General features: G+C 39.7%; 2 protein-coding genes across 6 annotated transcripts; both read left to right on the forward strand.

Moving 5' to 3' along the window:
* The first annotated feature begins 192 nt into the window (after positions 1–192).
* On the forward strand, positions 193–27,846 carry LOC311033266 (alpha-N-acetylgalactosaminide alpha-2,6-sialyltransferase 2-like). 5 transcript variants are annotated; one of them, XM_084040551.1, is made up of 10 exons: positions 4,978–6,110; positions 6,331–6,613; positions 6,885–7,041; positions 7,604–7,766; positions 9,427–9,562; positions 9,645–9,748; positions 12,996–13,079; positions 13,297–13,396; positions 13,895–16,082; positions 27,189–27,846. In XM_084040551.1, exons 1-9 carry the CDS (start codon positions 5,908–5,910, stop codon positions 14,090–14,092), a joined length of 1,428 nt encoding a protein of 475 aa, XP_083896677.1. In that variant the 5' UTR covers positions 4,978–5,907; the 3' UTR covers positions 14,093–16,082; positions 27,189–27,846. The 5 variants fall into 5 exon arrangements, with proteins under 5 accessions (XP_083896680.1, XP_083896679.1, XP_083896677.1 ...); XM_084040552.1 differs by lacking the exon at positions 27,189–27,846 and having other exon boundaries at positions 13,895–14,121; positions 14,545–14,565; XM_084040550.1 differs by lacking the exon at positions 27,189–27,846 and having other exon boundaries at positions 13,895–17,034.
* Positions 19,357–25,705, forward strand: LOC311032693 (alpha-N-acetylgalactosaminide alpha-2,6-sialyltransferase 1-like). Its single transcript, XM_084039656.1, has 9 exons — positions 19,357–19,704; positions 19,983–20,139; positions 20,955–21,117; positions 22,336–22,471; positions 22,554–22,657; positions 23,245–23,328; positions 23,641–23,740; positions 24,797–25,023; positions 25,497–25,705. Exons 1-8 carry the CDS (start codon positions 19,558–19,560, stop codon positions 24,992–24,994), a joined length of 1,089 nt encoding a protein of 362 aa, XP_083895782.1. The 5' UTR covers positions 19,357–19,557; the 3' UTR covers positions 24,995–25,023; positions 25,497–25,705.
* Positions 27,847–27,919: the final 73 nt, after the last annotated feature.

The raw sequence follows: 27,919 nt of genomic DNA on the forward strand, positions 1-27,919 counted from the left end.
ACCGGGAGACGGGAACGATACGTGACAGGTCCCGTGTACCGCCGGTGCGCTCACCCCTTTCTGATGGGATTACCGGCAGAAAAGTAGCGAGCCCGAGCACGTTGCAACGTGCCGTGCCAGCCCAGTTGATCCACCCGGCGGGGGTGGGGGACGTGACGCCGGGGTGTACACTCTGTAGAGAGAAACCGTCTGGACCAGGGGGGGGGGGGAGGATGTGACGTCATGCTCGGAGAGGAGATTGTGTGCTACCATATCCCGTAAACGCCGCTCGTTAACGCTGATGTTTGGTGGGGGATTATTACGCGCAGCGGGATGGCCGAGTGTGAACGCAGCCGACTCCGGTGAACAGAAACAGGCCGTCATCGACGTCACCCGCCGCGCTCCGCAGACATGGATCTAACTTTCCTGCTGTCGGCCGCTATCTTCACGCTGCTCGCGATCGTGGTCGCGACGTCGCTGTTCAACGGCTCCTCGCCCTCCTCCGCCGACTTTGCGAGTTATTTCGGACACAGGGGAGACGGCGCGGCCGGGGGATTAGCTCAGCCGTGGGAGAATGGCCATTTACCGGACAAGAAGAAGAAGAAGAAGAAGACCGAGGACGACTGGTGTGAGATCAGCGGGAGCGCACACGACCACTGGGATGTGGTGAAATCTGTGCTTTCAGTAAGTCATTTAAGGGGGGGGGGGGTCTGCTTGTTTTGTTTTTGCCTTTCATTATGTAGACTAATTCTATCACTACACTCCCACTCAGTTTGCATGTCCAGTCAGAAGTGGAAGAAGCACTCAAATCCGTTATAAAGATGAAAGTAACGGTGATAGACGGGGGAAAATGCTCCTCTGCGTTATATAACTTGAATTAACTGCAATTAAGAGAAGATTGCAAACAGTGAAAATCTGAACCTAGTAAAATATGATGCATGTATAAAATCGAAGAAGAACAAAAATAGAAATTGACTGTAAAAGTCCTTCTATGTAGTATCTTTATCTAATTATCGTCCATAAGCAGGGGTGGAATAAGTATTCAGATCCTTAAATGACATTAGCAAGAGCTACCAACATAAAAAAGTTCACTTGTATTACCAATCTGAAGTATTACCAGTAAAAAATGCACTTTAAGTTACTTAAAAACACTAATTTTGCTTCATGCGTGTTATTTTATCATATATAAAAACACATTTCATATTGTTAGATTATCATCTCCCTTTGATTAATTCCTCTGTAACAATGCATTGTATTTTATGTATGTTTCATATGTCTGGAGCTGCAACAATTAGTGGATTAATCTTAATTAAATTGATCGAAGGGCAATTAATGATATGATAGTACATTTCTTCACATTTTGCACTGGTGATTGATTTTCATAAAACAAGACGGTTGAAGATGTCACAAAACAATTTGGGAACCCGGGGCCATCATTCTGTAGACAAAAGATGATTTCATAAATCAAGAAAATAATCTGGAAATTATTCAATAATTAAAATAATTAGCTGCAGCCAATACATGTAGTAGAGTACAGAGTACAATACATTCCCCCGTGAATTTTAGTGGAGTAGAAGTGTAAAGTTGCATGAAATGGAAGCACTCATGTAAAGTAGAAGTACTTCAAATGTGTACTTAAGTACAGTAGTTAAGTAGCTTAAATGTGGTTGAGTTCAACATTTGCAGACATTATTCGTAGCCGATGTGACCCGTGCAAAAAGTAATTGGCACAGAGGGCATCGACTAGGAGGATTTCAACAACATAAACTGGACATTTTGTTGCGTCTTTTAGCCTAAATTGGTATCAATATATAGAAAGAAGCCGAATGGCTTTACCCTTCTATTCACCTCTTATAATGAGCCTCCTCCACACCTCTCAGCCAGCTGTCAGGACCCTCCCTGGGCTGGTTTTAGCCTCTTAAGTGCCAGGTGAGGATATCTGGATGTCTGCCTGTAGAGATGTGAAAACAGGACAGGGAGAGAGGGGTCAAATCAGCACCCAAGGGAGCAAAGTGTGATAACCTGACACCGGCGCCAAGTGTAGGCCAGATCAGCAACCGGGGGAGGTGAGGAACAGAGGTAACAATTAGTTATTTCTTTGGAGAATCCAGGCCTGCCTGCAAGGACATGCACATATTTCACATGTAAAAAAAAAAAATCTATTTGTTGTTTTTTGTGAAAATCTGTGGAATTAATAATTGTTTGTTGCCCCTCATCTAACCCCTCAATTCTCACAGGAGGAGGCACATCCCCACCCTCACACTGAAGAACTGGCAACACCAGTTGAGCCCTCCTCCTCCACATCCAGCCTGTCTGTCGCCAGACCTGGATCGAGGCATATGAGCTTAGAGGCAGACTCTTTTTCCGAGGCCTCGTCAGGGAGTCGCCGGTCATACATCGGGCTCTCTGATAAGCAGCTCCTAAAGTGTGCTTTCTCATACCCCCAGACTGAAGGAGCCACAGAGAGCCCGGGGATCAACGGTGAGTTTACACACCTTGTAAAAGCTGTGAGTTAAATATTTCAAATATACACCACTATGTGTGTTTTTTCTCAAAATAAAGGTGTTTCGATATTAAAATGTATTCTGTTTCATCAGAGACAGAGGAATCGAATGCAACCGATTCCTTGAAGTACGTCCCAGGAAAGGCGCGATCCCACCACATGCAAATGATGATGTCCTCAGAGGAGCTGGAGGAGGAGCGGAGGTCAGTGAAAACTACAAATAATGATACCACTTTTAATAAGGGAGACCCATCCAATAGCTGGGCAGTGCATTGGGGCTTTCCTGTCCAATTAAGGAGCTTAGACGAGTGTCATGCTGGAGGAGGATTTTCCACAACCTGGCAACCAAAAAAATATTAGTAATGGCTTTTAACTGACATAGCATTAATAAACAACATCACAACCATTAATAAAGAAATGTAAAACATGCCTTGTGAAAAAAGTGACCAAATGTCTGCTAAAGTTTTACTAAAAATCAAATGTTTTGATTGATTCGAACGTTTACATTCCGTTGCCTTGTTTCCACGTAGCTGCTCTGCCATCTGTCCAGTGTCGACTCCTCCTCTTCCTCCCTCTAATCTCCCCTACACAGGCTTCACGTGTGTTTGTGTGTTGTTGCCATTTGACTCCACGTTTAGCTGCTGCAGCCCGCCTCTTTAGGCTAGACTGAGTAAGGCTAGATTGAGTCTCTGCCAGGCATTAGCTGAAGGATGAATGACACGAGACTTAAAGAAAGCACTGGAAGCGTTCGCCGACTGCTAGGGAAAATAAAAAAAACAAAAACAAAAGGAGCACCCACAAGTTTTTTTTTTTTTTTTTTCCTGTAATGCATCTGCATGCCCTGCTCTTATCATTGCAGGATACACTCCAACACAGACTTTAACTGTCTGTAAGCCTGAAAAAGGAGCAATTATGTGGTAAGGTATGAGTTATTCTCACCCGTTTTTTTTCTCAGGGGAGTCACTTTCTGGCCATTGTATGAAAACTACTCCAGAACCATTTAGCATTCTCAATTTTGAGCTCAGCTGAGCTTCACATAAAGCGGCCATGAAGCGACTGATGTGCATCCCACATACCCACCCCCCTCCCGCTGCCCCATTATTCCACATTAGGCGTGTGATTCTCAGGTGTCGCAGCAGGTAGTGATTGTTTCTCAAGTCGTCACTTCTGGCCAAAGAGTGTTAGTTAATCTTCTCAGGACTCTCCTCTCTTCTGCCACAAGGAGGACTCAGTGTAATACAACACCTGGACTTGTGTCCTGACATGGCAGTCAGGAGCCCCTTTTACACGTTGCGGGAGTATCACACCTTTTTTCCGCCCCGTCATCAGTGTAAACGCTAAGTGAGATGGAAAGGGGTGACAGAATACTACGCCTCTGAGACGGCAACCATAGGAAGTCACAGAGCCGCATCAGAGGCGAGGCGAGGCGAGGCGCCGTTCTTTGTAAACTGAGCGAGCCGGGTAACGCATCCCCGGCAGACATAACAAGCTGAAAACAGTAGATCCGAAGAAGATAAAACGCAGACGAGTCTGTGTGAACTCTCTCTTGTTCAGCAACGCTGGAATGCTTTGTAGAAGCAAATACCGTAGTATGACATGGAATATCAAATATCATAGTGTATCTTTATACTGTATACACATCATAAGTTATAATAAATGAAGCATAACAACAACAAAAAATGGCAGTCCAACAGACAATGCATGTTTTTGCATGCTTTTCACATTTCCACTTGCTCTCTGAAAACCAGGACAGGGTTCCTCTGCTAACCCGACAGAAGCTTTTTGGTCTTGCTCACATTGAGCTTCGGATATTAACGTCACATGTGGTGACAAAACTATTTGGCAGTCCACCTGTCTGTCAGCATAGTTGGTGTATCATCATCAAGCCAAGCACATCCACCCCACCCAGATTCTGACTATAGATTAAGATGGGGGAGCAATTCGCTCATACTGTTTCTTTGTTCGTACCAGTTACTTCCCATCGTCTCGGAACTGCTCAGAGGCAAGATGAGTAATGATGACATTTCATGTGTTTTTCTTACAGAATAAATAAAGTTATTACTGCTTATTTTCCGTGAGCTTTAGAGGTGCTGGAAGTCATGCTAGCCGTTTCCCCCAGTGTCCAGTCTTTATGCTAAGCTAAGCTAAATGGCAGCTACCACCTGTTTGCCGTACAGAGGGGAGGAAGAAAGTGATGAAGATTTTTTTTTTTTTTTTTTTTTACAGTTGTAAAATCTCTAGCAGTTAATTTATCTTAATTAACAATCAAGTTGGGAGGAGATCTGAGGAGTTTTTAACAGCTTTTTTAAATATATTTGTTACACTGTAACTTTTACCTGATAAACGTTTCTTTGACACATTTGTTTTTTTCCAGGGTGCAACGTGAACAGCTGGCTGCCATCTTCCAGCTACTGAAAGACAACCAGGAGACGTTTGGGGAGGTGTCCGATGGAGACATGGAGGAGCAGCTCAGACTCTATTCCATCTGAGACTTGTGTTTTTTTTAGATCCACCCTCGAATGGCACTCTTTTAACCCGTGAAGGACTATTCCGGCACACAAAACACTTCAATAAACTCGTTCAGAAGGTTCACCACAAGCTATACGGTCCGCGCAACCACCACTCCCATTTCTGTTTTAATATGACGTACTCTCTTTTAATTGTGTTTTATTGCTGTCCCATTGAGGCTGGGTAACGTTACAAACATTTTGATGTTTTGATAGAGTAATTCATTGTTTACCCATCGTGTGAATGGAAAGTGTGTGTGCGCCCCACTGGCTAGATAATCGGCGCTGCACAGCTCTCATACAACTGCGTCCCCCGACCCACGGTGACAGGGTCACGACCCGACTGAAGAAAGTTTCAGTACAACTTGGCACTGGTATAGTGAGTATAAATAACCAGCCCTTTGTCCGATCTACCCGCATGATCATGCCACATATAGATTGTATCAACTGGAAACTCTTGCAACAGGGAGCAGGATTTTCTAGTTACCGGTAGATAAATAAAGAGGATAGGTGAGGATAGATGGTGCAGTGGTTAGGGCAGCCGCCCCATGTACAGAGGCTCAACGTCCTCGACGTGGTGGTCCGGGATCAGTTTCCCGCATGTCTTCTCCCTCTCTCTCCCTGTTTCCACACTGTCTGTATAAAATAATAAAAGGCTTGAACGGCGCTCTAGCCGAAAAATAATCTTTAAAAAAAAAAAGGGCTATTGTTTTAACGTAAGTAAATAAAAATGTGTTTCACAACTTTTTTTTATTATTATTCAATTTTATCATTAAACCTGTAAGAGGTACACATCCTGGAGAGTTACTTCTGCATAACTTCCCCTGTTGTGTAATAAACCAGCTAATGTACCAAAGTGAAGGGGTGTGTGTGTGTTAATAGTTCACATTTTATTGTGTGTTGCTTTAGCCCTGCCCAATGAAGTGGCAGGTGGCCTGGGCACAAATACTAGGAGGGAAAGAAAAACACTTTTGGCAGCATTTAATTGAACAGAAAACTCTCCGGTTCTCAGTCTCGGCGATGGCAGTCCAAACCACCCAGAAGTTTTCTGTTCTGTTTGTGATGTCACTTTGCATTGTACTTTTTCTTTTTTCATGGGGATATTTATCAGACAGCAGCAGGTAAGCTAAATGTAGTCAAGAACGACTTCATGGGAACAAACAAACTTATTTATAATACTTTCTAGTTCATTATTAAATTATCCGGTTAATTTTTCATTAAAAAAAGTGCAACAGAACAATTTTAGATACAGTTTTTTAACTGAAGACACTTTAAAGTGTATCTTGCTGATACTTGTCTGTCACATTTTTTTTTGTCAATTTTGTCAAATTTCCACATCAGCTGGACTAGATTCTCAGGAAAAAAACACACAGGTGAAGAAATTTTTCAGTTCTGGGCTGAAAGAGGAAATTCGACTGCACCACCTGTTGCGTTAAGGCATGCAGCAAATATCACCACAATCACAACCCAGGAAACGATGCCAGAAAGTGAACAAATGAGACACTCTACCCATGGCGCTGTGGCTGAGACTCCCATGCCCGTCCTCTCCAAAAGATCCTTCAAGAAGCTTCCTCAGTGGGATTTTGAGGATATTTATAACCAGGACGCTCCACCTTGGCAGACAGTAAGCAAGCTATGGAAAGATTGGACAGGAGTGTAATTAATGTATTAATAAATTAGGTAAAATGCACCGCCACATATTCAGCTGTGACCTGCATAGGTGTGTTTGCTTTCCCTTAAAGTTACAGTAAACTGCAATCAATTAAATGTCTTCTTTTTTTTTTATTTGTCTACCTGTTGGTGCTATGTGGCCTCTCTCCTGTTGTTAATTCATATTTAGCCATGTGATCAGGATTAATCTCATTTCATAATTTAAAATGTTATCCTATTCTCAGACATGTCCTCAGTCTCTGCGTAACTCCGAGGACGAGAGCTTCAAGAAGGCTTTCCTTCCCAGAATCAGTTTGTTTCTGCACAGCATCACCATGAGCGAGTGGAACCGGCTTTCACATTTCAACAATCCCTTTGGTTTTATGGAGTACAAGTATGACGGTAGGTGTTTCAATGCGTCTGTGTGAGTCGCGTCTCACGGTGTCTACTTCTATAATGCTCGATTTTGTATTCCATCCATCCATCCATCGTCTACCGCTTATCCTGTATTCAGGGTCACGGGGGGGCTGGAGCCGATCCCAGCTGTCATTGGGCGAAGGCAGGGTACACCCTGGAGAGGTCGCCAGTCTATCACAGGGCCGACATGTAGAGACAAACAACCATTCACGCTCACATTCACACCTACGGGCAGTTTAGAGTCACCAATTCGATTTTGTATTGTGTAAAAATATTTGTTTATTAACAAAATACAATGAGAGTTGTTAACCAAAGCAGTAAAGTTGCTGCCGGACAGCATAACAAATTAGGGATCTCTGCCTAATCCGCTGCCTACCCATGGCCACTTGCTCCGCTAGTGTTGACTACAAACATGTGCACACGCAGGAGCGGAACCAGACGGGAACGGTTGACGTTCTTCTTGCATGTGATGTTGATACTTCTGTTTTTTAATCTTTAAATCCAGTTTTCTTTCTTTTTTTTTTTGGTTTGTTTGTTTTTTTTGCAGATGTGATGGCGTCAGTGAGGTTGATCCCAAAGCCAAAAGTGCCACTACTCCTTCCAAAGCCAGGCGGTGACGGGTGTGTGCGCTGTGCTGTGGTGGGCACTGCAGGGATCCTCAATGCCTCTAAAGTTGGGAAAGAAATCGATGCTCATGATTACGTTTTTCGGTAAGAAAGAAACGTGTCGATTTCATTTGTTAAGCCCCAACTAGCAATTAAGTTTCACAACGATTTGACAGGCCATTCATGGTGAAGATCATACAGCATATCCCTGTAGTGTCAGAGAGGTGACAAATATTATCTTAGATTTTTTAAACTCTTTTACCTTTTATTTTTTCATACTTATGGGAATCCCATAAGGATATGATTTGATGACCTTAACATGAATTGCCTTCTGTATTTAAGGTAAAGCATCACCTCTTCTTCCGTTTACATATTATTTCTATCAAATTATTTGAAAAACTGGAGAACAAACTAATATTTGCTTTATTAATCAGTTTTACTTCTATTATCATGCACGCACTGAACAGTAGAGTCCGGTTAATAAACCAACTTTCAAATCATCATCCGTCATAAATGTCAAGGTTTGTGGATCTCACGATGTAGCACCTTTAAAACCCTCCTCAAATGTTCTAACATCTGTTATCCTCAGTGTCAATTTGACGCCAGCAATTTAAACCTTAAGAAAAATAGTATAATCAAAATTGTTACTAAGGTTTATGCTTCAGTGTACTTCATGTTTCTTTGTTGACAGCCTACTTAACCCATTAAATACCCCTTTATACATCTAAAATACGTATTGTGTAAAAAAAAAATAGGCAAATCACGCATTTAAAGAATTTTATTTCTGAGGACAACTTTGTCATTTAAAAAGAAAAACTTGCCATCATCAAGGATAGTAACATGCTTTCATCAACAGTCATGTAGGAGGCTGAAGTTCGTCACATTCTCATTGTACCTGCCTTGTTTCCGTCATCAATTCATATGACAGAAGAGAAAACATGAGATGTTTTAAGAGATATGATGTCTTCCAGTGTCAACATTCCAAAGTATTCCCGTTGTGTTTTCTTTTGACATGCCTGCCAAAACAAGCAACCTGATTTGATCTTGCAAATAGGTTGGATCAACATCCTTCCAACTGTCCCATACATCCGCCTCCCATCTAAATTAGTCATCTCAAGTATAACCTTCTCAATGGATGCCATTAGGAGTAGGGGTAGGGGGAAAAAATCAACGATTTACAAATGTCAAAAATCGATAATTTTTTATTCCGTGTTTATGGAATGCAAAGGGTGGAACTTGGAAATGCAGCCGGTAAAGTCTGTGGCGTTTTACTGCTTTGTTTGTACATGTTATACACACCAGGAAACAGCGTCCTGTCTGAGTATATATCTTTACCTGGAGGGGGATCAGTAAATCTAACAGTCGCTATCAAAAAACGACGCGGTGGTTTAATTACAATTTACGGATAAAGAGTATGCCAAAGTAACGACGATTAGTAAAAAGTCAGAAGTCATGGTTTGTTAAGTCTGTCCGTTAAGAGGATACACAAATAACTTTAAAAATGCTTGTTTTGGCAATGGCACTCAGCTCACTCACAGCTAAGCTAGGCTAACATGGTAGCGGCTTCCGTCTGACTTTATATGTAACTTGGACGCGCGACAACTTTGTGTCGCGTTCGGTGTGATTCATTTATTTTGGACCTATTTTCCTTTTGCATGCAAAGGTAACCGGCAGCCAATGACAACAGCAGTCTTTCTTGATTTTATGATAAACGTTAGCTTAGTTTCTAAAGCCACTCTCCCGTTTGGATTTGTTTGTGCGGTAGGATGAACGGTGCAGTAATCAAAGGTTACGAGGAAGACGTAGGAACCAGAACATCGGTGTATGTTCACACAGCCCACTCCATCGTTTCATCGCCACTTTTCTTCAGGAAGTATGGATACACTATCCCTCATGATGAGGTACTGAAACGCAAATGTAATATTGCAATGGTTTATGCCCCCCCACACACACACTGATCAGTAATCCTCGTCCTTTTGGCAGGGTATAAAATACGTGCTGATTCCTGAGGGGATGAGGGATTTCAATTGGCTCGAGGGTCTTCTTAAAGGAGAACGGATCACTGCTGGGCCATATAAAAACACGAGGTGAAAATCAACTCTCTATAGTCAAGAACGACATGTATGAACACAAACACACTTATACAGTGCTGAAATATATTGGATTGGAAACGCATTGGGCCAGGAAAAGTCTTCCAGTGACTCCATGGAACTTTATTTTGGGGGAAAGAAATATGTACGGTAGCCAACAGCGATAGACAAATGTTTTTTTTATCCTGTTTGAATTGTTCCATGAATAACACATATAATATCTGTCAATTTAAGAGATAATTATGGAGGTCAAAAAAGTTGCAGTTTGTAGTAGATTTGTAGTACAATTTAGTTTTGTGTGAAACCGCTTGGTGAACTAAGTCTCTCATCTGGCTTTGCAATTATCTTGGCTTGTTAGCTCACTGGCTTTTTTTGATTGATTGATTGAAATTTTATTTCGAACGCGTAAAAAAAAAAAAAAAAAACAATTGTTACAGAAATAACAGAAATAGAAATAGAAAGCATAATTATATACATGAATGACAAACAATTGCAAAAAAGAAAAGCATGTTCGAAAAGGAGTGGGAAGAAGTTTGCACTTATCTAATCCCACCCCTTCTCCATCCCTCATTTTAGTTAGGCTTCCTTATTCATAGTAATTATTAATAACATTTTCATGTATTATTACTTATTATATATATATATATATATATATATATATATATATATATATATATATATATATATATTTATTCTTAATGTATCCAAATATAATATAATATATATACTTTATGTAAAATAAAAATGTATTACTTATATGTTCATATCAAATATATACTATAATAACTGTAGTATAATAAATATAATATAGTATAGTATATATAATAACTAATACTTAAATACAAAACACGGATACAAAATTAATAAATAACAAACTAATAAATAAACAATTAACACCCAATGATCATCAAACACCCTCATCCCTGTACCTTTCGAGAATCATTTCCTTTAACCTCTTTTTAAATAATTTTATGTTTGGACATTGCTTGAGCTCTTCTTTCAAACTATTCCATAGTTTTACACCACAGACAGAAATACAAAAACTTTTTCTGGATGTACGCACCTTTCGCAATTTAAATTTAAACAGTCCCCGTAAGAAATAACTCCCTTCTCTTTGGGTGAACATTCCTTGAATATTTGCTGGTAGTTAGTTATTTTTTGCTTTGAACATTAATTGTGCTGTTTGAAATTCAACCAGATCTGTCAATTTGAGTATTTCTGACTGTATGAATAATGAGTTTGTATGATCCCTATAACCAGCATTGAAAATGGTCCGTATAGCTCTTTTCTGCAAAATAAACAGTGAATGTAATGTACTCTTGTAATTATTGCCCCAAACCTCTACACAGTAACTTAAATAAGGTGAAACCAGTGAACAATAGAGAATGTGTAGTGATTTAAGATCCAGAACCTGTTTGGCTTTATATAATACTGCAATGCTTCTGGACACCTTGGAGTGTATATGTTTTATGTGCGATTTCCAGTTTAGTTTTTCATCAATTGTTACCCCGAGGAATTTTATTTGACTAACTCTTTCAATGTCTACCCCATCAATCCGTATCTTTATTTGTTCATTTATTCTGCAGTTTCCAAATAACATTAATTTTGTTTTGCCTAAGTTTAAAGATAATTAATATTGAACCATAATTTTAATTTGCTCATTTCTAAATTGATCACCTCTACTAATTGATATAAATCATCACCAGAAAAAAATATGTTTGTATCGTCAGCAAACAAAACAAGCTTCAACACTTTTGATACATTACATAAGTCATTTATGTAAAGAATGAAACATTTTGGGCCTAGCACTGACCCCTGGGGAACACCACAAGCAATGTCCAAACACATAGAGGAACAATCACCAAGAGTCACAAATTGTTGCCTGTCACTCAAGTAACTCCTCACCCAGTTCCCCACTATACCCCTGATGCCATAACGTTCCAGTTTTATTATTAATATATCATGATTTATTGTGTCAAAGGCTTTTTTTAGATCTATGAATATCCCTACTGATTGTTGATTTTGGTCTATAGAATTTGTTATTTCTTCAACTGAGTCTAGTCAAGCCATTGATGTAGATCTATTTGCTCTGAATCCGTATTGATTTTCACTGAGCAGTTTGTGCTTATCTATGAAATTATCCAGTCGATTATTGAATAGCTTTTCAAGAATTTTGGAGAATTGTGGCAGTAATGAGACCGGTCTGTAATTTGTGAATTGGTGTTTGTTCCCAGATTTGTACAGAGGTATGACTTTTGCTATTTTCATTTTTTTTGGAAATGTACCAGTTTGGAATGATAAGTTACAGATGTATGTGAATGGTTTTGTTATTCCCTCAATCACTTTTTTTACCACAGTCATATAAATGTCATCACAATCCTTAGACTTTTTGCCCTTACAACTCAAAACAATATCAACAATTTCCCTTTCTTCCACTGCTGTGAGAAACATAGAGTACTCATTTCTATTTATTAATTTTTCCATATTTTGCTCGGATGTCCCTTGATCAGGAATTGTTCTTGCTAGGTCAGGACCAATATTTACAAAAAAATGGTTAAAGCAGTTGGCCACAACATCCATATTGTACTCCTCCTTTTCATTAACCAAAAAGTACTTAGGATCATTTCTGAGTCCCAAACCATTTTTTATAACACTGTTCAGTATGTTCCATATTCCTTTAATATTGTTTTTGTTCTTTTCCAATATATTCCTATAGTAGTCTTTTCTATTAGTTCTTATAATTTTAGTTAACTTATTTTTATACGTTTTATATTTATTCTCAGTATCTTCAGTTTTCAGCCTTATAAAATTTCGGTACAGTGTGTTTTTCTTTTTACAGGCATTTTGTAAACCCTTCGTGATCCATGGGCATTCCGAGTATTTACTTTTTCTTGTATATTGGGTTATTGGACAGTTTTTATTGTATAATGTTGTGAATATTCTGAGAAATTCTTCATATGCACGGTTAATGTCTATTTTTGTCATACATTTCATTCCAGTTATATGCCAGCAGTTCATTTTTAAAAGCCATCATCGATTTAGCTATGTTCCATGCAAGACATCACTTGCTTTTGGGTGTGTCGTCTTTCCAGTTATACATTTTCACAGTTTTATACTTCAAAGGTTATACAACAAAAAGCTTTCTTGACGTGAAAAATGATCTTTTGTTTCCCCAATAAAGAGTACTAACTTCATTGTACAGAAAAGAAAAATCAGTCTCTGACTTTGTATTTCAACCCTGCAGGCCGAGGAAGTACTATGCAGGGCAGTACAATGAGACCCGCTTCTATGTTCTGCACCAGGATTTTCTCAGATACGTTCGAAACAGGTCAACCTCCTCTAACAATCCTACATTTTATGCTTTGGAATAACAATGATAACAACTTTATTTGTAGGGCACTTATGTAGAGATGCAGCCCAAAGGTATTTACCAAACAGAATTAAAAAGCATTACAGCAAAAATAATTATTTTATTTGGAGGATGTAATGTGTCTTGTCTTTTAGATAGAAGACTATGTTAACTTGACACTGTTTATTCCACGCAGGTTCTTAAAGTCTTCTAATCTGAATACTGTACACTGGCCGATAGTAAGACCAACCAATGGGGCGTTCACGCTCTTCCTGGCTCTGCAAACCTGTGACACTGTGAGTTAATATTACTGAATCTTGTCCACCTGTCATCTATACTGTTAGTATACAGAAGTGCTGATTTACTTTCTTGTTGAGAGTTAGATGAGAACAGGGCAGGAATTTCACCGGCAGCCATCTTGGCCCTTCTGTCTGGCCTTGATGCCCTTCTGAAAATCATATGCATTTAGAGAATGAGAAGGATGAGAAGGTGGGTTTTTCTGGGGGCTACATAAGGGATTATTAATGTTTTTGAGATAACTTGTTAATTAGTGAGCTTTAATTGGCATAAAACCTTTATCTTACCTTTACAGTTTTATGCTAAGCTAAACAAATCATCGGCTGGCATAGCTTCCACTTTTTCAGACAGACATGAGAGGGACTGATCTTTTCATCTTAATCTCCACAAGAAATTGAACAAGCGTTATTTCTCAAAATGTTAAAACTGGTCTTCAAACCAGTCTTTTCTCGCTGAGTTATTCTCAATCGTCGCTGTTCTGTTCTTGTCGCCCTCAGGTGAGTGCTTACGGATTCATGACTGAGGACTACAATTTATACTCTAACTACTACTTTGAGAAGCATATTAAAACCCATGTCGTTTTCTACATCAACCACGACTATATCCGGGAGAAGAACCTGTGGAAAAGACTACACGACAGCAAAATACTTAAGCTATATCAAAGAGCTGTCCAAACAGCAAAAAAGTCTGTGTAGGAAGGAGGTCAGGGTGGTTGGATGGGTCAAACAACAAAGGCAGGATTTTCACCCAGGAAACTGCTGTTCATGTCCCATGTGGAACCAGAAGTCAATTTTGACATACTTAACTAACGCCACATACGTACTATGTAAGGCAATAAAAGCCCCAATATTAGGAAATGCAACTTAACACAACTCCTGTAGAGCTGAAAGCAACCATGAAACCGTTAAATACAATCAGATATCAACAGGGACACAGGAGTCAAAGTCAACTTCACGCCACACAGCAGATTTGGTTAGAAGCTACAACAGAACTGAGAGCTGAACAAACATCTTTCTGTCTGGTCTCCTGCAAAAACAACAAGTTGAGTCTCGCTCAGCTTGTTTAAGGTGCTGGGCACGTTCTAAAAGACGTCACCGCAACCTAATTATGCTCCCTAACTCACTCTGGAGAGGTCCATCTCAGATGCGAGGTGGCACAGCTGGGCATTTCTCAACCGGTAACGCAGGTCAAAGTATCAATGAAAGTCTATCTGGCGAGGGTTGAAGTTAAATGAGTGCACATAAATTAGGTCAATAAAAGTATTTTTCTTCTTTCTTTCATGGGAGAGAAAGCTGCACCGCCCAAGGCAATAATTAGGGAAACACTGGTACTTTTAACCCAAACCACAACCTTTTCTTTAACCTCAGGTGTTTTGTTGCCTAAATCTAAATTAGTTTCGTTTCAATTCGCAATTTGGTAGGTGAAGTTGGGCCCATCTGAAGCATTAGAATGGTGGTGATAACCACTGATAACAGCCATTCAATCGGCTGATAACATTCAAAACGGGTGGAAGATGGCAATAATGCCATCAAAGATAGGATTAGGTCACTTTATACATACTCAAAAATGTATTCAACCCTCATCTAACTAAAATAGAAGGAGTCGTCTCTGTCTATCTGTCCTTCGATTTTGACGCTCATCTAATCGACTCAGCACAGGATGGCAACCTCCGGTTCTGAAAAGTGAAGCCAAGGCTGAAGTGCCTTAAAATGTAATTATTTCTCAGGGGGGGAACTCAGCTGGTTGCAAAAAAGTCCTAAGTCCCTACTTGTCACTTGATTTATTACCTCTTGGCAGGACTTTAGTCACTGCTGCAATCATTAAAAAGCAAAAGCAGCATGTGTATACATTATGTAGCTAGTGTAACATAGAAATGGCAACGCTAGTTAATGATGTGCTAGCATACTCTGCTAATGTTAGCTGTGCAGGTTTCTTCTCTTATCGACCCCCTCTGGGTAACGAGCATCACTATTACACAACATTCAACCAGGACTAAATCGAAATCCACAAAAACAGCCTGAAAATGAAGCAAATCTAATAACATTTACGTGAAAGTCTACGGGACGTAGCCACAAAGTTGCTGGACCCTGGTCGGAGTTGACCGGAGGCCAGAGTAGGCCCTATTTACAGTAGCATTTTGGCTAGTCATCAGAGGGTAAAGTGTAATAATAAATCAGGTTAATTAGTCAGGGGGGTCAGCATCCTGATATTGTGCACACTGTGGGACCATCATTAGCTTAATCAATTCCACCTGTGTGTACCTGCAATGACGTGTCAAAATGGCTGCCGTGAAAAAGGCCCATGGACTGCACTTAATAAGGTTTAGCTAATTTTAACAATTAGCTTGTTTTAATTGAAGTTGCGTCTCGGACGTTGAATCGTTCAGAGATGAGCCTGCCAAAATAACAACACACAAACATAGCATACGGTAACAAATAGCGAGGAAGACTGAGAGGAAGGACATACCTTTGAGTCAACACAGGGTCGTCAACTACAACAGCTTCACGCAAAACTATGACGCGCTACGTCCACCCTCTAGCGTCAGTTTCGCGCGTGCCAGGTTTTCGTCTTGCTAATGTACGCTCTTTGCGTGCGTACGTCGTCTTTTCAAACTAAACTTCCGTCTTCCCCAGGAACCTTGTCTGGGTATAATTGATTTTACCAACAAATAACACACATCGGTAGGTTTAGGAAAAGATTGTAGTTCAGTTTCAAATAACTGTCTTTAAGAAGCACTGGTATACTTACACCTCATATATCCATCCATCCATCCATCTTCTACCGCTTATCCTGTATTCAGGGTCACGGGGGGGGGGCTGGAGCCGATCCCAGCTGTCATTGGGCGAAGGCAGGGTACACCCTGGACAGGTCGCCAGTCTATCACAGGGCTAACATATAGAGACACTCAAATTCACACCTACGGGCAATTTAGAGTCATCAATCAATCTATCCCCATCCTGCATGTCTTTGGACTGTGGGAGGAAGCCGGAGAACCCGGAGAGAACCCACGCTTACACGGGGAGAACATGCAAACTCCACACAGAAGGTACCCGGGCCGACCCGGGAATCGAACCCAGCACCCTCTTGCTCTGAGGAGAGAGTGCTACCCACTACACCACCGTGCAGCCTCACCTCATATGTGAAATTAATATAATATTATCATCAGTACTGGTATATTGTGACACCTCTACTTCATGACGTATTTCCCTGGTGATGAGGTCAACAAGTGTTCAGAACTTCAGCTGTCTGCAATTATTGGTATCTAGTCCTTATGTTGGGAGTGTTGTTGTTTGTTTGTTTTTTGTCTTTTGCGTTGCATCCTTTTTTTTTTTTTCTTTTATGAGTTATTAATATGCATCAACATTATTAGCTCCTCCAACTAATACAACATGATGGAATAGACTATATTGTAATTATTTAATTTTAAACCATAAAAAATGATGATTACTCCAGTTTATAGAATCAAAATACATATAGGGGTTTTTATATTAGCTGTCCTATTAAATTGTGTTTTGTCTGAATTATTTTGAATAAGGTCCTTTTTTAATTCCGTTTTTTTCTGTGTGTTCTTCTCGTGAAAGGCTGTACAATTTTGTTTTTTTAGTATTCGAATAAAAGAATGTTTTAATAGGTTGCAGGTAGACTTTGCTGATTTGTTGCTGTGTTTTCTAGGCATAAACAAATGCTAGTATGATGAGAGGCTTGTTGTATGATGAGGTGGATTACTATCACCTATAACTCTTATTATGTGAAACAAAAATACACAAGAGAAAGCATAGGTTTAAAATGCTTAAACAAAACAATTAAAGAGTAATGTTACATCCAAACCATTCAGAATTTTTTATTTTTTAAGTATTTTTATTAAATTATTATGCAGCACATTTCTGTTCAGAGCAGATGTAGCCTATACATTCATGATGGGGCCAATAGTATTTATTCATTTTTATTGTTATCTAATTTCTTATTCTATTTCACTCAGTGATAGTAAGCACTCGAAATGCAAAGAAAAAGAAGTAATTCAACAGTTTCATATGGTTACCACAAGGGGTCGTTGTCCTGCATGAAATCTGCAGACTATAGTAAGTCACAGTAGCCCTGTGCTTTATGAATTGTCTGTGTGATGATGTAGTCTGACAGAATTGCTGATCCTTGTATGTTACGTTAGTGTTAATGGGTGCAAATGCTGCTCCTCCTTGGAAAAATATACAACGACAGGGCCGACATATGTTCTCTTATTTATACGAGCCACACACACAATATTGTACCATAAATTATGTATTTCTGCAACTTCTGACGCAAAGCATGTACCATGTGTTATTCACAACACACACAAAAAACGATTTTTATCACTTTAAAGGACCGCGGTCAAGCCAGCCGCAACTCCGATCTCCGTGGTCAAATCAGCCGCACTTAAATTTCGAGTGTACAAATTTACTACAACTATTTCTAAAGAGTAGCTCAAATATGGGCAAAGATGCAATCTCAGGTATAAATATGGGACATTTATACTTGAATTTCTCCACATTGCTACAGTAAAAATGCTTGATTTAAAGTATAGTTGTAGTCCTCTATGTGTAGAAGTCAAATATACCACCCATAGCCAGGAATTATTGAGCAAAGTCTTTTTACAGGAGCTCAAATATGGGCAAAGATGCTATCTCAGGTATAAATATGGGACTTTTATACTTGAATTTCGGCTGTTTGCGGCTGGCTTGACCGCGGTCTAACTCCCGTAGTCATCCATAACACGCCATGTGTTTACTTTGCGAGTCTCTGTAGAAGATAGTTTTTGTTGATCGCTTTGTACCGCTTTACGGCGGAGCGGTACTTATCGATGTTTAACGCGCATTTCACTCGCTCCCGAGGGCGTTTAGGCTCCTTATGTGGGGGAATTGTCCGAAAAGCATTTGATTTTAGTCTTCGTTTATACCCAGCTGCTCCGGTAAGCTCTTTCAGCAGTTGTGGTCGACTAAAAGCCTCAAATGCATCAGGAGAAAAATGTCGAGAACACAGCCGCGGATCTTTGGGAAGTTGTGTCCGTCCACAGGCATCTTCCCACTCCTTTCTCCTCTTCTTGTCAGTAGGAAAGCAGTGTAAACTCACATCACTCCCCTTGTTGCCTTTTGACTGGAAATCGCACCCAAAAGCAGTACAATGTGGCATTTTACTTGAAATTACTTAACAAACGCACGTAAACAAACACTAGCGTCAATAGCTATTCTACCGAGTGCAACCAGTCTACGTCATCGCCCCCAGAGTGCATTGCGCGCGGAAAACATGGCGTCCTACGTAGGTCAAAATATGTACTAAATATTATATATTTTTAAAGCAATGGCAACATTTTGTGTGCTTCTGACAACATATTTTAGTACAAGAGAACAATTGTGGCGTATTAGGGCCTACAAGTCTTCATAGCCGGGGTTCCTTTTAACGTAAGTAAATAAAAAATGTGTTAATCTATTTCACAACTTTTTTTAATTATTATTCAATTTTATCATTAAACCTGTAAGAGGTACACATCCTGGAGAGTGACTTGTGCATAATTTCCCCTGTTGTGTAATAAACCAGCTAATGTACCAAAGTGAAGGGGTGTGTGTGTGTTAATAGTTCACATTTTATTGTGTGTAGCTTTAGCCCTGCCCAATGAAGTGGCAGGTGGCCTGAGCACAAATAATCAGAGGGAAAGAAAAACACTTTTGGCAGAATTTAATTGAACAGAAAACTCTCCGGTTCTCAGTCTCAGCGATGGCAGTCCAAACCACCCAGACATTTTCTGTTCTGTTTGTGATCTCACTTTGCATTGTACTTTTTCTTTTTTCATGGGGATATTTATCAGACAGCAGGAGGTCAGCTAAATTGAGTCGAGAACGACATAATGGGAACAAACAAATTTATTTATAATACTTTCTAATTCATTATTCAATCCCGAACAATTTCAGATACAGTTTTTTAACTGAAGACACTTAAAAGTGTATCTTGCTGATACTTGTCTGTCACATGTGTTGCTTTTTTGTCAAATTTCAGCTGGACTAGATTCTCAGGAAAAAAACAAACTGGCGAAGAAAATTTTCAGTACTGGGATGAAAGTGGAAATTCGACTGCACCACCTGTTGCGTTAAGGCATGCAGCAAATATCACCACAATCACAACCCAGGAAACGATGCCAGAAAGTGAACAAATGAGACACTCTACCCATGGCGCTGTGGCTGAGACTCCCATGCCACGCCTCTCCAAAAGATCCTTCAAGAAGCTTCCTCAGTGGGATTTTGAGGATATTTATAACCAGGACGCTCTACCTTGGCAGACAGTAAGCAAGCTATGGCAAGATTGGACAGGAGTGTAATAAATGTATTAACTTCGTGGGTAGTAGGTAAAATGCACCGCCACATATTCAGTTGTGACCTGCATGGGTGTGTTTGCTTTCCCTTAAAGTTACAGTAAACTGCAATCAATTAAATGTCTTCTTTTTTATTTATTTGTCTACCTGTTGGTGCTATGTGGCCTCTTTCCTGTTGTCAATTCATGTTTAGCCATGTGATCAGGATTAATCTTATTTCATAATTTAAAATGTTATCCTATTCTCAGACATGTCCTCAGTCTCTGCGTAACTCCGAGGACGAGAGCTTCAAGAAGGCTTTCCTTCCCAGAATCAGTTTGTTTCTGCACAGCATCAACATGAGCGAGTGGAACCGGCTTTCACATTTCAACAATCCCTTTGGTTTTATGGGGTACAAGTATGACGGTAGGTGTTTCAATGCGTCTGTGTGAGTCGCTTCTCACGGTTACCCTAAGTTTTCGCAAGCCTATTACTACTATATATTATATTACTGCTATATATTATTTTATATACAGTTACTAGAAAAACGTTCTTTTTTTACTCCTAAGTGAGATGTGAAGCTATGACAAGGTTAGTTTTGGTTTAAATATCATTTATTTTCTCTCTGAAGTTAAACATCACACAAAAACTGTAGAACATTATAAAACTGAATTTAAAATAAATAAAATGGCTATATATATATATATATATAGACTAAAATCTTAATTCTGACCAGTCAGTAACTTCAAGTGTTACAGAGCACAAACAAAATGGACAACTACATTCTAGGTACAAAATAAAAACACCCTCGCTGTATCCTTTCCTTTGCATTGATTCCAACAGTTTTAAATGTAATGTAAATGAAGGAGAACATAAAAGCCATTACTTTTGTGATATTGCCGCGTCTCTTGGTCTGTTGTTGTTGCGCAGGATTACACGGTAAAGTTGCTGCCAGACAGCATAACAAATAGCTGAGACTCACTATAAAGTGCAGTAAAGGAGGCAAGAGGAGCTGCAGATTCATGTAATTATTCTCTGTAGATGCATCACTATGAGCAACACCTTTCACACAGTTATTTATTTAATATACAGTTACTAGAAAACGCTGTTTTCGGCATAACACAACTGTTAACACCTAGCAAGGGGTAAGACATATGCTCTTGACTTTAGTTTGCAGTAAAGTTCCTGTTGTTTTTAAATCTTAAAACCCAGTTTATTTTGGTTTGTTTGTTTTTTTGCAGATGTGATGGCGTCAGTGAGGTTGATCCCAAAGCCAAAAGTGCCACTACTCCTTCCAAAGCCAGGCGGTGACGGGTGTGTGCGCTGTGCTGTGGTGGGCACTGCAGGGATCCTCAATGCCTCTAAAGTTGGGAAAGAAATCGATGCTCATGATTACGTTTTTCGGTAAGAAAGAAACGTGTTGATTTCATTTGTTAAGCCCCAACTAGCAATTAAGTTTCACAACGATTTGACAGGTTATTCATGGTGAAGATCATACAGCATATCCCTGTGTCACAGAGGTGACAAATATTATCTTAGATTTTTTTTTTTAACTCTTTTAACTTTTATTTTTTTATACTTATGGAATCCCATAAGGATATTATTTGATGACCTTAACATGATTTGCCTTCTGTATTTAAGGTAGAGCATCACCTCTTCTTCCGTTTACATATTAGTTCTATCAAATTATTTGAAAAACTGGAGAACAAACTTAAACTAATATTTGCTTTCTTAATCAGTTTACTTGTCATGTATGTTAACAGTCATGTAGGAGGCTGAAGTTCGTCACATTCTCATTGTACCTGCCTTGTGTCCGTCATCAATTCATATGACAGAAGAGAAAACATGAGATGTTTTAAGAGATATGTCTTCCAGTGTCAACATTCCAAAGTATTCCTGTTGTGTTTTCTTTTGACTTGTACATGCCTGCCAAAACAAGCAACCTGATTTGATCTTGCAAATAGGTTGGATCAACATCCTCCCAACTATCCCCTATACATCCGCCTCCCATCTAAATTCGTCATCTCAAGTATAACCTTCTCAATGGATGCCATTAGGAGTAGGGGTGGGGGGAAAAAATCAACGATTTACAAATGTCAAAAATCGATTATTTTTTATTCCGTGTTTATGGAATGCAAAGGTTGGAACTTGGAAATGCAGCCGGTAAGGTCTGTGGCGTTTTACTGCTTTGTTTGTACATGTTGTACACACCAGGAAACAGCGTCCTGTCTGAGTATATGTCTTTACCTGGAGTGGGATCAGTAAATCTAACAGTCGCTATCAAAAAACGACGCTGTGGTTTAATTACAATTTACGGATAAAGAGTATGCCAAAGAAACGACGATTAGTAAAAAGTCCGAAGTCATGGTTTGTTAAGTCTGTCCGTTAAGACGATACACAAATAACTTTAAAAATGCTTGTTTTGGCAATGGCACTCAGCTCACTCACAGCTAAGCTAGGCTAACACGGTAGCGGCTTCCGTCTTTGTGTCGTGTTCGGTGTGATTAATTTATTTTGGACCTATTTTCCTTTTGCATGCAACAGCAGTCTTTCTTGATTTTATGATAAACGTTAGCTTAGTTTCTAAAGCCACTCTCCCGTTTGGATTTGTTTGTGCGGTAGGATGAACGGTGCAGTAATCAAAGGTTACGAGGAAGACGTAGGAACCAGAACATCGGTGTATGTTCACACAGCCTACTCCATCGTTTCATCGCCAGTTTTCTTCAGGAAGTATGGATACACTATCCCTCATGATGAGGTACTGAAACGCAAATGTAATATTGCAATGGTTTATGCCCCCCCACACACACACTGATCAGTAATCCTCGTCCTTTTGGCAGGGTATAAAATACGTGCTGATTCCTGAGGGGTTGAGGGATTTCAATTGGCTCGAGGGTCTTCTTAAAGGAGAACGGATCACTGCTGGGCCATATAAAAAAAAGAGGTGAAAATCAACTCTCTATAGTCAAGAACGACATGTATGAACACAAACACACTTATACAGTGCTGAAATATATTGGATTGGAAACGCATTGGGCCAGGAAAAGTCCCAACTCTTCCAGTGACTCCATGGAACTTTATTTTGGGGGAAAGAAATATGTACGGTAGCCAAGAGCGATAGACAAATGTTTTTTTTATCCTGTTTGAATTGTGCCATGAATAACACATATAATATCTGTCAATTTAAGAGATAATTATGGAGGTCAAAAAAGTTGCAGTTTGTAGTAGATTTATAGTACAATTTAGTTTTGTGTGAAACCGCTTGGTGAACTAAGTCTCTCATCTGGCTTTGCAATTATCTTGGCTTGTTAGCTCACTGGCTAATTTAGCTATGTTCCATGCAAGACATCACTTGCTTTTGGGTGTGTCGTCTTTCCAGTTATACATTTTCACAGTTTTATACTTCAAAGGTTATACAACAAAAAGCTTTCTTGACGTGAAAAATGATCTTTTGTTTCCCCAATAAAGAGTACTAACTTCATTGTACAGAAAAGAAAAATCAGCCTCTGACCTTGTATTTCAACCCTGCAGGCCGAGGAAGTACTATGCAGGGCAGTACAATGAGACCCGCTTCTATGTTCTGCACCAGGATTTTCTCAGATACGTTCGAAACAGGTCAACCTCCTCTAACAATCCTACTTTTTATGCTTTGGAATAACAATGGTAACAACTTTATTTGTAGGGCACTTATGTAGAGATGCAGCCCAAAGGTATTTACCAAACAGAATTAAAAAGCATTACAGCAAGTGAAAATAAACAAAAGCAGTCATTAAAATGTTTGCTAACATTAGAAACAATGACGATAATAAACCGACAGATAAACAAATTATGAAAATAGCAAAAATAATTATTTTATTTGGAGGATGTAATGTGTCTTGTCTTTTAGATAGAAGACTATGTTAACTTGACACTGTTTATTCCGCACAGGTTCATAAAGTCTTCTAATCTGAAAACTGTACACTGGGCGACGGTAAGACCAACCAATGGGGCGTTCACGCTCTTCCTGGCTCTGCAAACCTGTGACACTGTGAGTTAATATTACTGAATCTTGTCCACCTGTCATCTATACTGTTAGTATACAGAAGTGCTGATTTACTTTCTTGTTGAGAGTTAAGCCCTGATTATGCTTCCGCGTAGTGATAACGCAACGGCAACGCAACGGCCACGCAGTTGCTTGGAGACCGTGATGGTTCTGCGTTGGGTTTACGTGTCGAAATGCAATTCAATGCCACACCGGTAAAGGGCGCTATGTTTTTTGTAAAGACTGACCGACCGACCGAGACTCTTGACGTATATCGTCGTTAGCCTCGTTATAGCGTATTTGTTTACTTTCCGGCTTTAAACGTCCACAATTTTTCAGAACTTGGTGTTTTATTTCTTTGTGCAAAAGCGAGAAGGTGCAAACAATAAAAGTAGCCTTTTAAAAGTTTAAATGGCGGTACCGGATAGCGGTCTCCAGCGGATGTAGTTAGCGGACCAATCACAGCCAATGCCGCTGCGTTGGTGTTGCGTTGGCGTTGCGTTGGCGTTGCGTCGCCTCGACGCGCGTCTAGGATTTTTGGGAGGTGCACGTCAGGCCCTTGCGTTGGACGTAAGGGGGGTCCGCAAGGACGTAAGGGGTCTGCAAGCCCCCTTGCGTTGTGTAGACGCGGAAGCATAACTTGGGCTTTAGATGAGAACAGGGCAAGAATTTCACCGGCAGCCATCTTGGCCCTTCTGTCTGGCCTTGATGCCCTTCTGAAAATCATATGCATTTAGAGAATTAGAAGGATGAGAAGGTGGGTTTCTCTATGGGCTACATAAGGGATTATTAATGTTTTTGAGATAACTTGTTAATTAGTGAGCTTTAATTGGCATAAAACCTTTACCTTACCTTTACAGTTTTATGCTAAGCTAAACAAATCATCGGCTGGCATAGCTTCCACTTTTTCAGACAGACATGAGAGGGACTGATCTTTTCATCTTAATCTCCACAAGAAATTGAACAAGCGTTATTTCTCAAAATGTTAAAACTGGTCTTCAAACCAGTCTTTTCTCGCTGAGTTATTCTCAATCGTCGCTGTTCTGTTCTTGTCGCCCTCAGGTGAGTGCTTACGGATTCATGACTAAGGACTACAATTTATACTCTACCTACTACTTTCAGAAGCGTATTAAAACCCATGTCATTTTCTACATCAACCACGACTATATCCGGGAGAAGAACCTGTGGAAAAGACTACACGACAGCAAAATACTTAAGCTATATCAAAGAGCTGTCCAAACAGCAAAAAAGTCTGTGTAGGAAGGAGGTCAGGGTGGTTGGATGGGTCAAACAACAAAGGCAGGACTTTCACCCAGGAAACTGCTGTTCATGTCCCATGTGGAACCAGAAGTCAATTTTGACATACTTAACTAACGCCACATACGTACTATGTAAGGCAATAAAAGCCCCAATATTAGGAAATGCAACTTAACACAACTCCTGTAGAGCTGAAAGCGACCATGAAACCGTTAAATACAAGCAAATATCACCTGTAGAGCTGAAAGCAACCATGAAACCGTTAAATACAAGCAGATATCAACAGGGACACAGGAGTCAAAGTCAACTTCAGGCCACACAGCAGATTTGGTTAGAAGCTACAACAGAACTGAGAGCTGAACAAACATCTTTCTGTCTGGTCTCCTGCAAAAACAACAAGTTGAGTCTCGCTCAGCTTGTGTAAGGTGCTGGGCACGTTCTAAAAGACGTCACCGCAACCTAATTATGCTCCCTAACTCACTCTGGAGAGGTCCATCTCAGATGCGAGGTGGCACAGCTGGGCATTTCTCAACTTTTAAAATATTGTTTTTCCTTGTTAATAAGAAACTTTATTTGCTTGCTTGCCTTTTAACTTGGTTTTAACTTGGTAAGGTGCTAAATTAATAAAGTCAAAGTATCAATGAAAGTCTATCTGGTGAGAGTTGAAATTAAACGAGTGCACATAAATTAGGTCAATAAAAGTATTTTTCTTCATCTCTGTCCATCTGTCCTTCGATTTTGACGCTCATCTAATCGACTCAGCACAGGATGGCAACCTCCGGTTCTGAAAAGTGAAGCCAAGGCTGAAGTGCCTTAAAATATAATTATTTCTCAGGGGGGGAACTCCGCTGGTTTCAAAAAAGTCCCTACTTGTCACTTGATTTATTACCTCTTGGCAGGACTTTTGTCACTGCTGCAATCATTAAAAAGCAAAAGCAGCATGTGTATACATTATGTAGCTAGTGTAACATAGAAATGGCAACGCTAGTTGATGATGTGCTAGCATACTCTGCTAATGTTAGCTGTGCAGGTTTCTTCTCTTATCGACCCCCTCTGGGTAACGAGCATCACTATTACACAACATTTAACCAGGACTTAATCGAAATCCACAAAAACAGCCTGAAAATGAGGCAAATCTAATAACATTTACGTGAAAGTCTACGGGACGTAGCCACAAAGTTGCTGGACCCTGGTCGGAGTTGACCGGAGGCCACAGTAGGCCCTATTTACAGTAGCATTTTGGCTAGTCATCAGAGGGTAAAGTGTAATAATAAATCAGGTTAATTAGTCAGGTGGGTCAGCATCCTGATATTGTGCACACTGTGGGACCATCATTAGCTTAATCAATTCCACCTGTGTGTACCTGCAATGACGTGTCAAAATGGCTGCCGTGAAAAAGGCCCATGGACTGCGCTTAATAAGGTTTAGCTAATTTTAGCAATTAGCTTGTTTTAATTGAAGTTGCGTCTCGGACGTTGAATCGTTCTGAGACGAGCCCGCCAAAATAACAACACACAAACGTAGCATACGGTAACAAATAGCGAGGAAGACTGAGAGGTAGTGATGTGACTTCCGAAACGGGCGTGTCCGCTTCTCTGAAGTCCCGGATCGAAACGTTTCGAAACGTTGTGCCGAAAAGCGGTTCTGAAACGCCCGTGTCACGTTACTGTAGTTCAGCGATTGAAGGAACGCCTCTATGTTTCGAAACGGCTATTCCAAGACGGGCAGATCCTACTGGCAAGAGCGACGAGCTTCCCTAATTTGTACCAACTGACTAAGACATTTTTAAATGTCCCTGCAACAAGTGTACCCTGTGAAAGGATTTTTTCGAAAGCAGGGGAAGTGTTATCCAAAAAAAAACAAACAGACTCAGCTAAAAAAGAGCTGAACAAATATTATTTTTGAATAAAAATCTTTGATTATTGTATTGCATATAACAATGTGTCATTTATTTATTTTTAATGTTTCTTTAATTCAACCTGTATTCTACTTAAATTAAGGAAACCTAAGACCGGCTCATTTCATAGTGGCACATTATTAGGAGTTTTCTTTGGCCAGAGCATGTAGTTCACAGAAGTGGCCACTAGATGCCACTGTAGAGTTAGGTTTCATATTCGTTTCAAGGCTTCAACAAATACTGAAACATCGCTTCGAACTGTTTCGAAGCTTCCCTTTGCCCATCACTACCGAGAGGAAGGTTTAGGAGAAGATTGTAGTTCAGTTAAAAATAACTGTCTTTAAGAAGCGCTGGTATACTCACACCTCATATATGTGAAATTAATATAATATTATCATCAGTACTGGTATATTGTGACAGCTCTACTTCATGAAGTATTTCCCTGATGATGAGGTCAACAAGTGTTCAGAACTTCAGCTGTCTGCAATTATTTGTGTTGTTGTTTGTTTGTTTGTTTTTTGTCTTTTGCGTTGCATCCTTTTTTGTCTTTTCTTTTATGAGTTATTAATGTGCATCAACATTATTAGCTCCTCCAACTAATACAACATGATGGAATATATTGTAATGATTTCATTTTAAACCATAGAAAATGATGATTACTCCAGTTTATAGAATCAAAATACATATAGGGGTTTTTATATTAGCTGTCCTATTAAATTGTGTTTTGTCTGAATTATTTTGAATAAGGTCCTTTTTTAATTCTGTTTTTTTTCTGTGTGTTCTTCTCGTGAAAGGCTGTACAATTTTGTTTTTTTAGTATTCGAATAAAAGAATGTTTTAATAGGTTGCAGGTAGACTTTGCTCATTTGTTGCTGTGTTTTCTAGGCATAAACAAATGTTAGTATGATGAGAGGCTTGTTGTATGATGAGGTGGATTACTATCCCCTATTACTCTTATTATGTGAAACAAAAATACACAAGAGAAAGCATAGGTTTAAAATGCTTAAACAAAACAATTAAAGAGTAATGTT

This window comes from Eutrigla gurnardus (genome assembly GCF_963514095.1).
Source record: "Eutrigla gurnardus genome assembly, chromosome: 22".
Taxonomy (NCBI): Eukaryota; Metazoa; Chordata; class Actinopteri; order Perciformes; family Triglidae; genus Eutrigla; species Eutrigla gurnardus.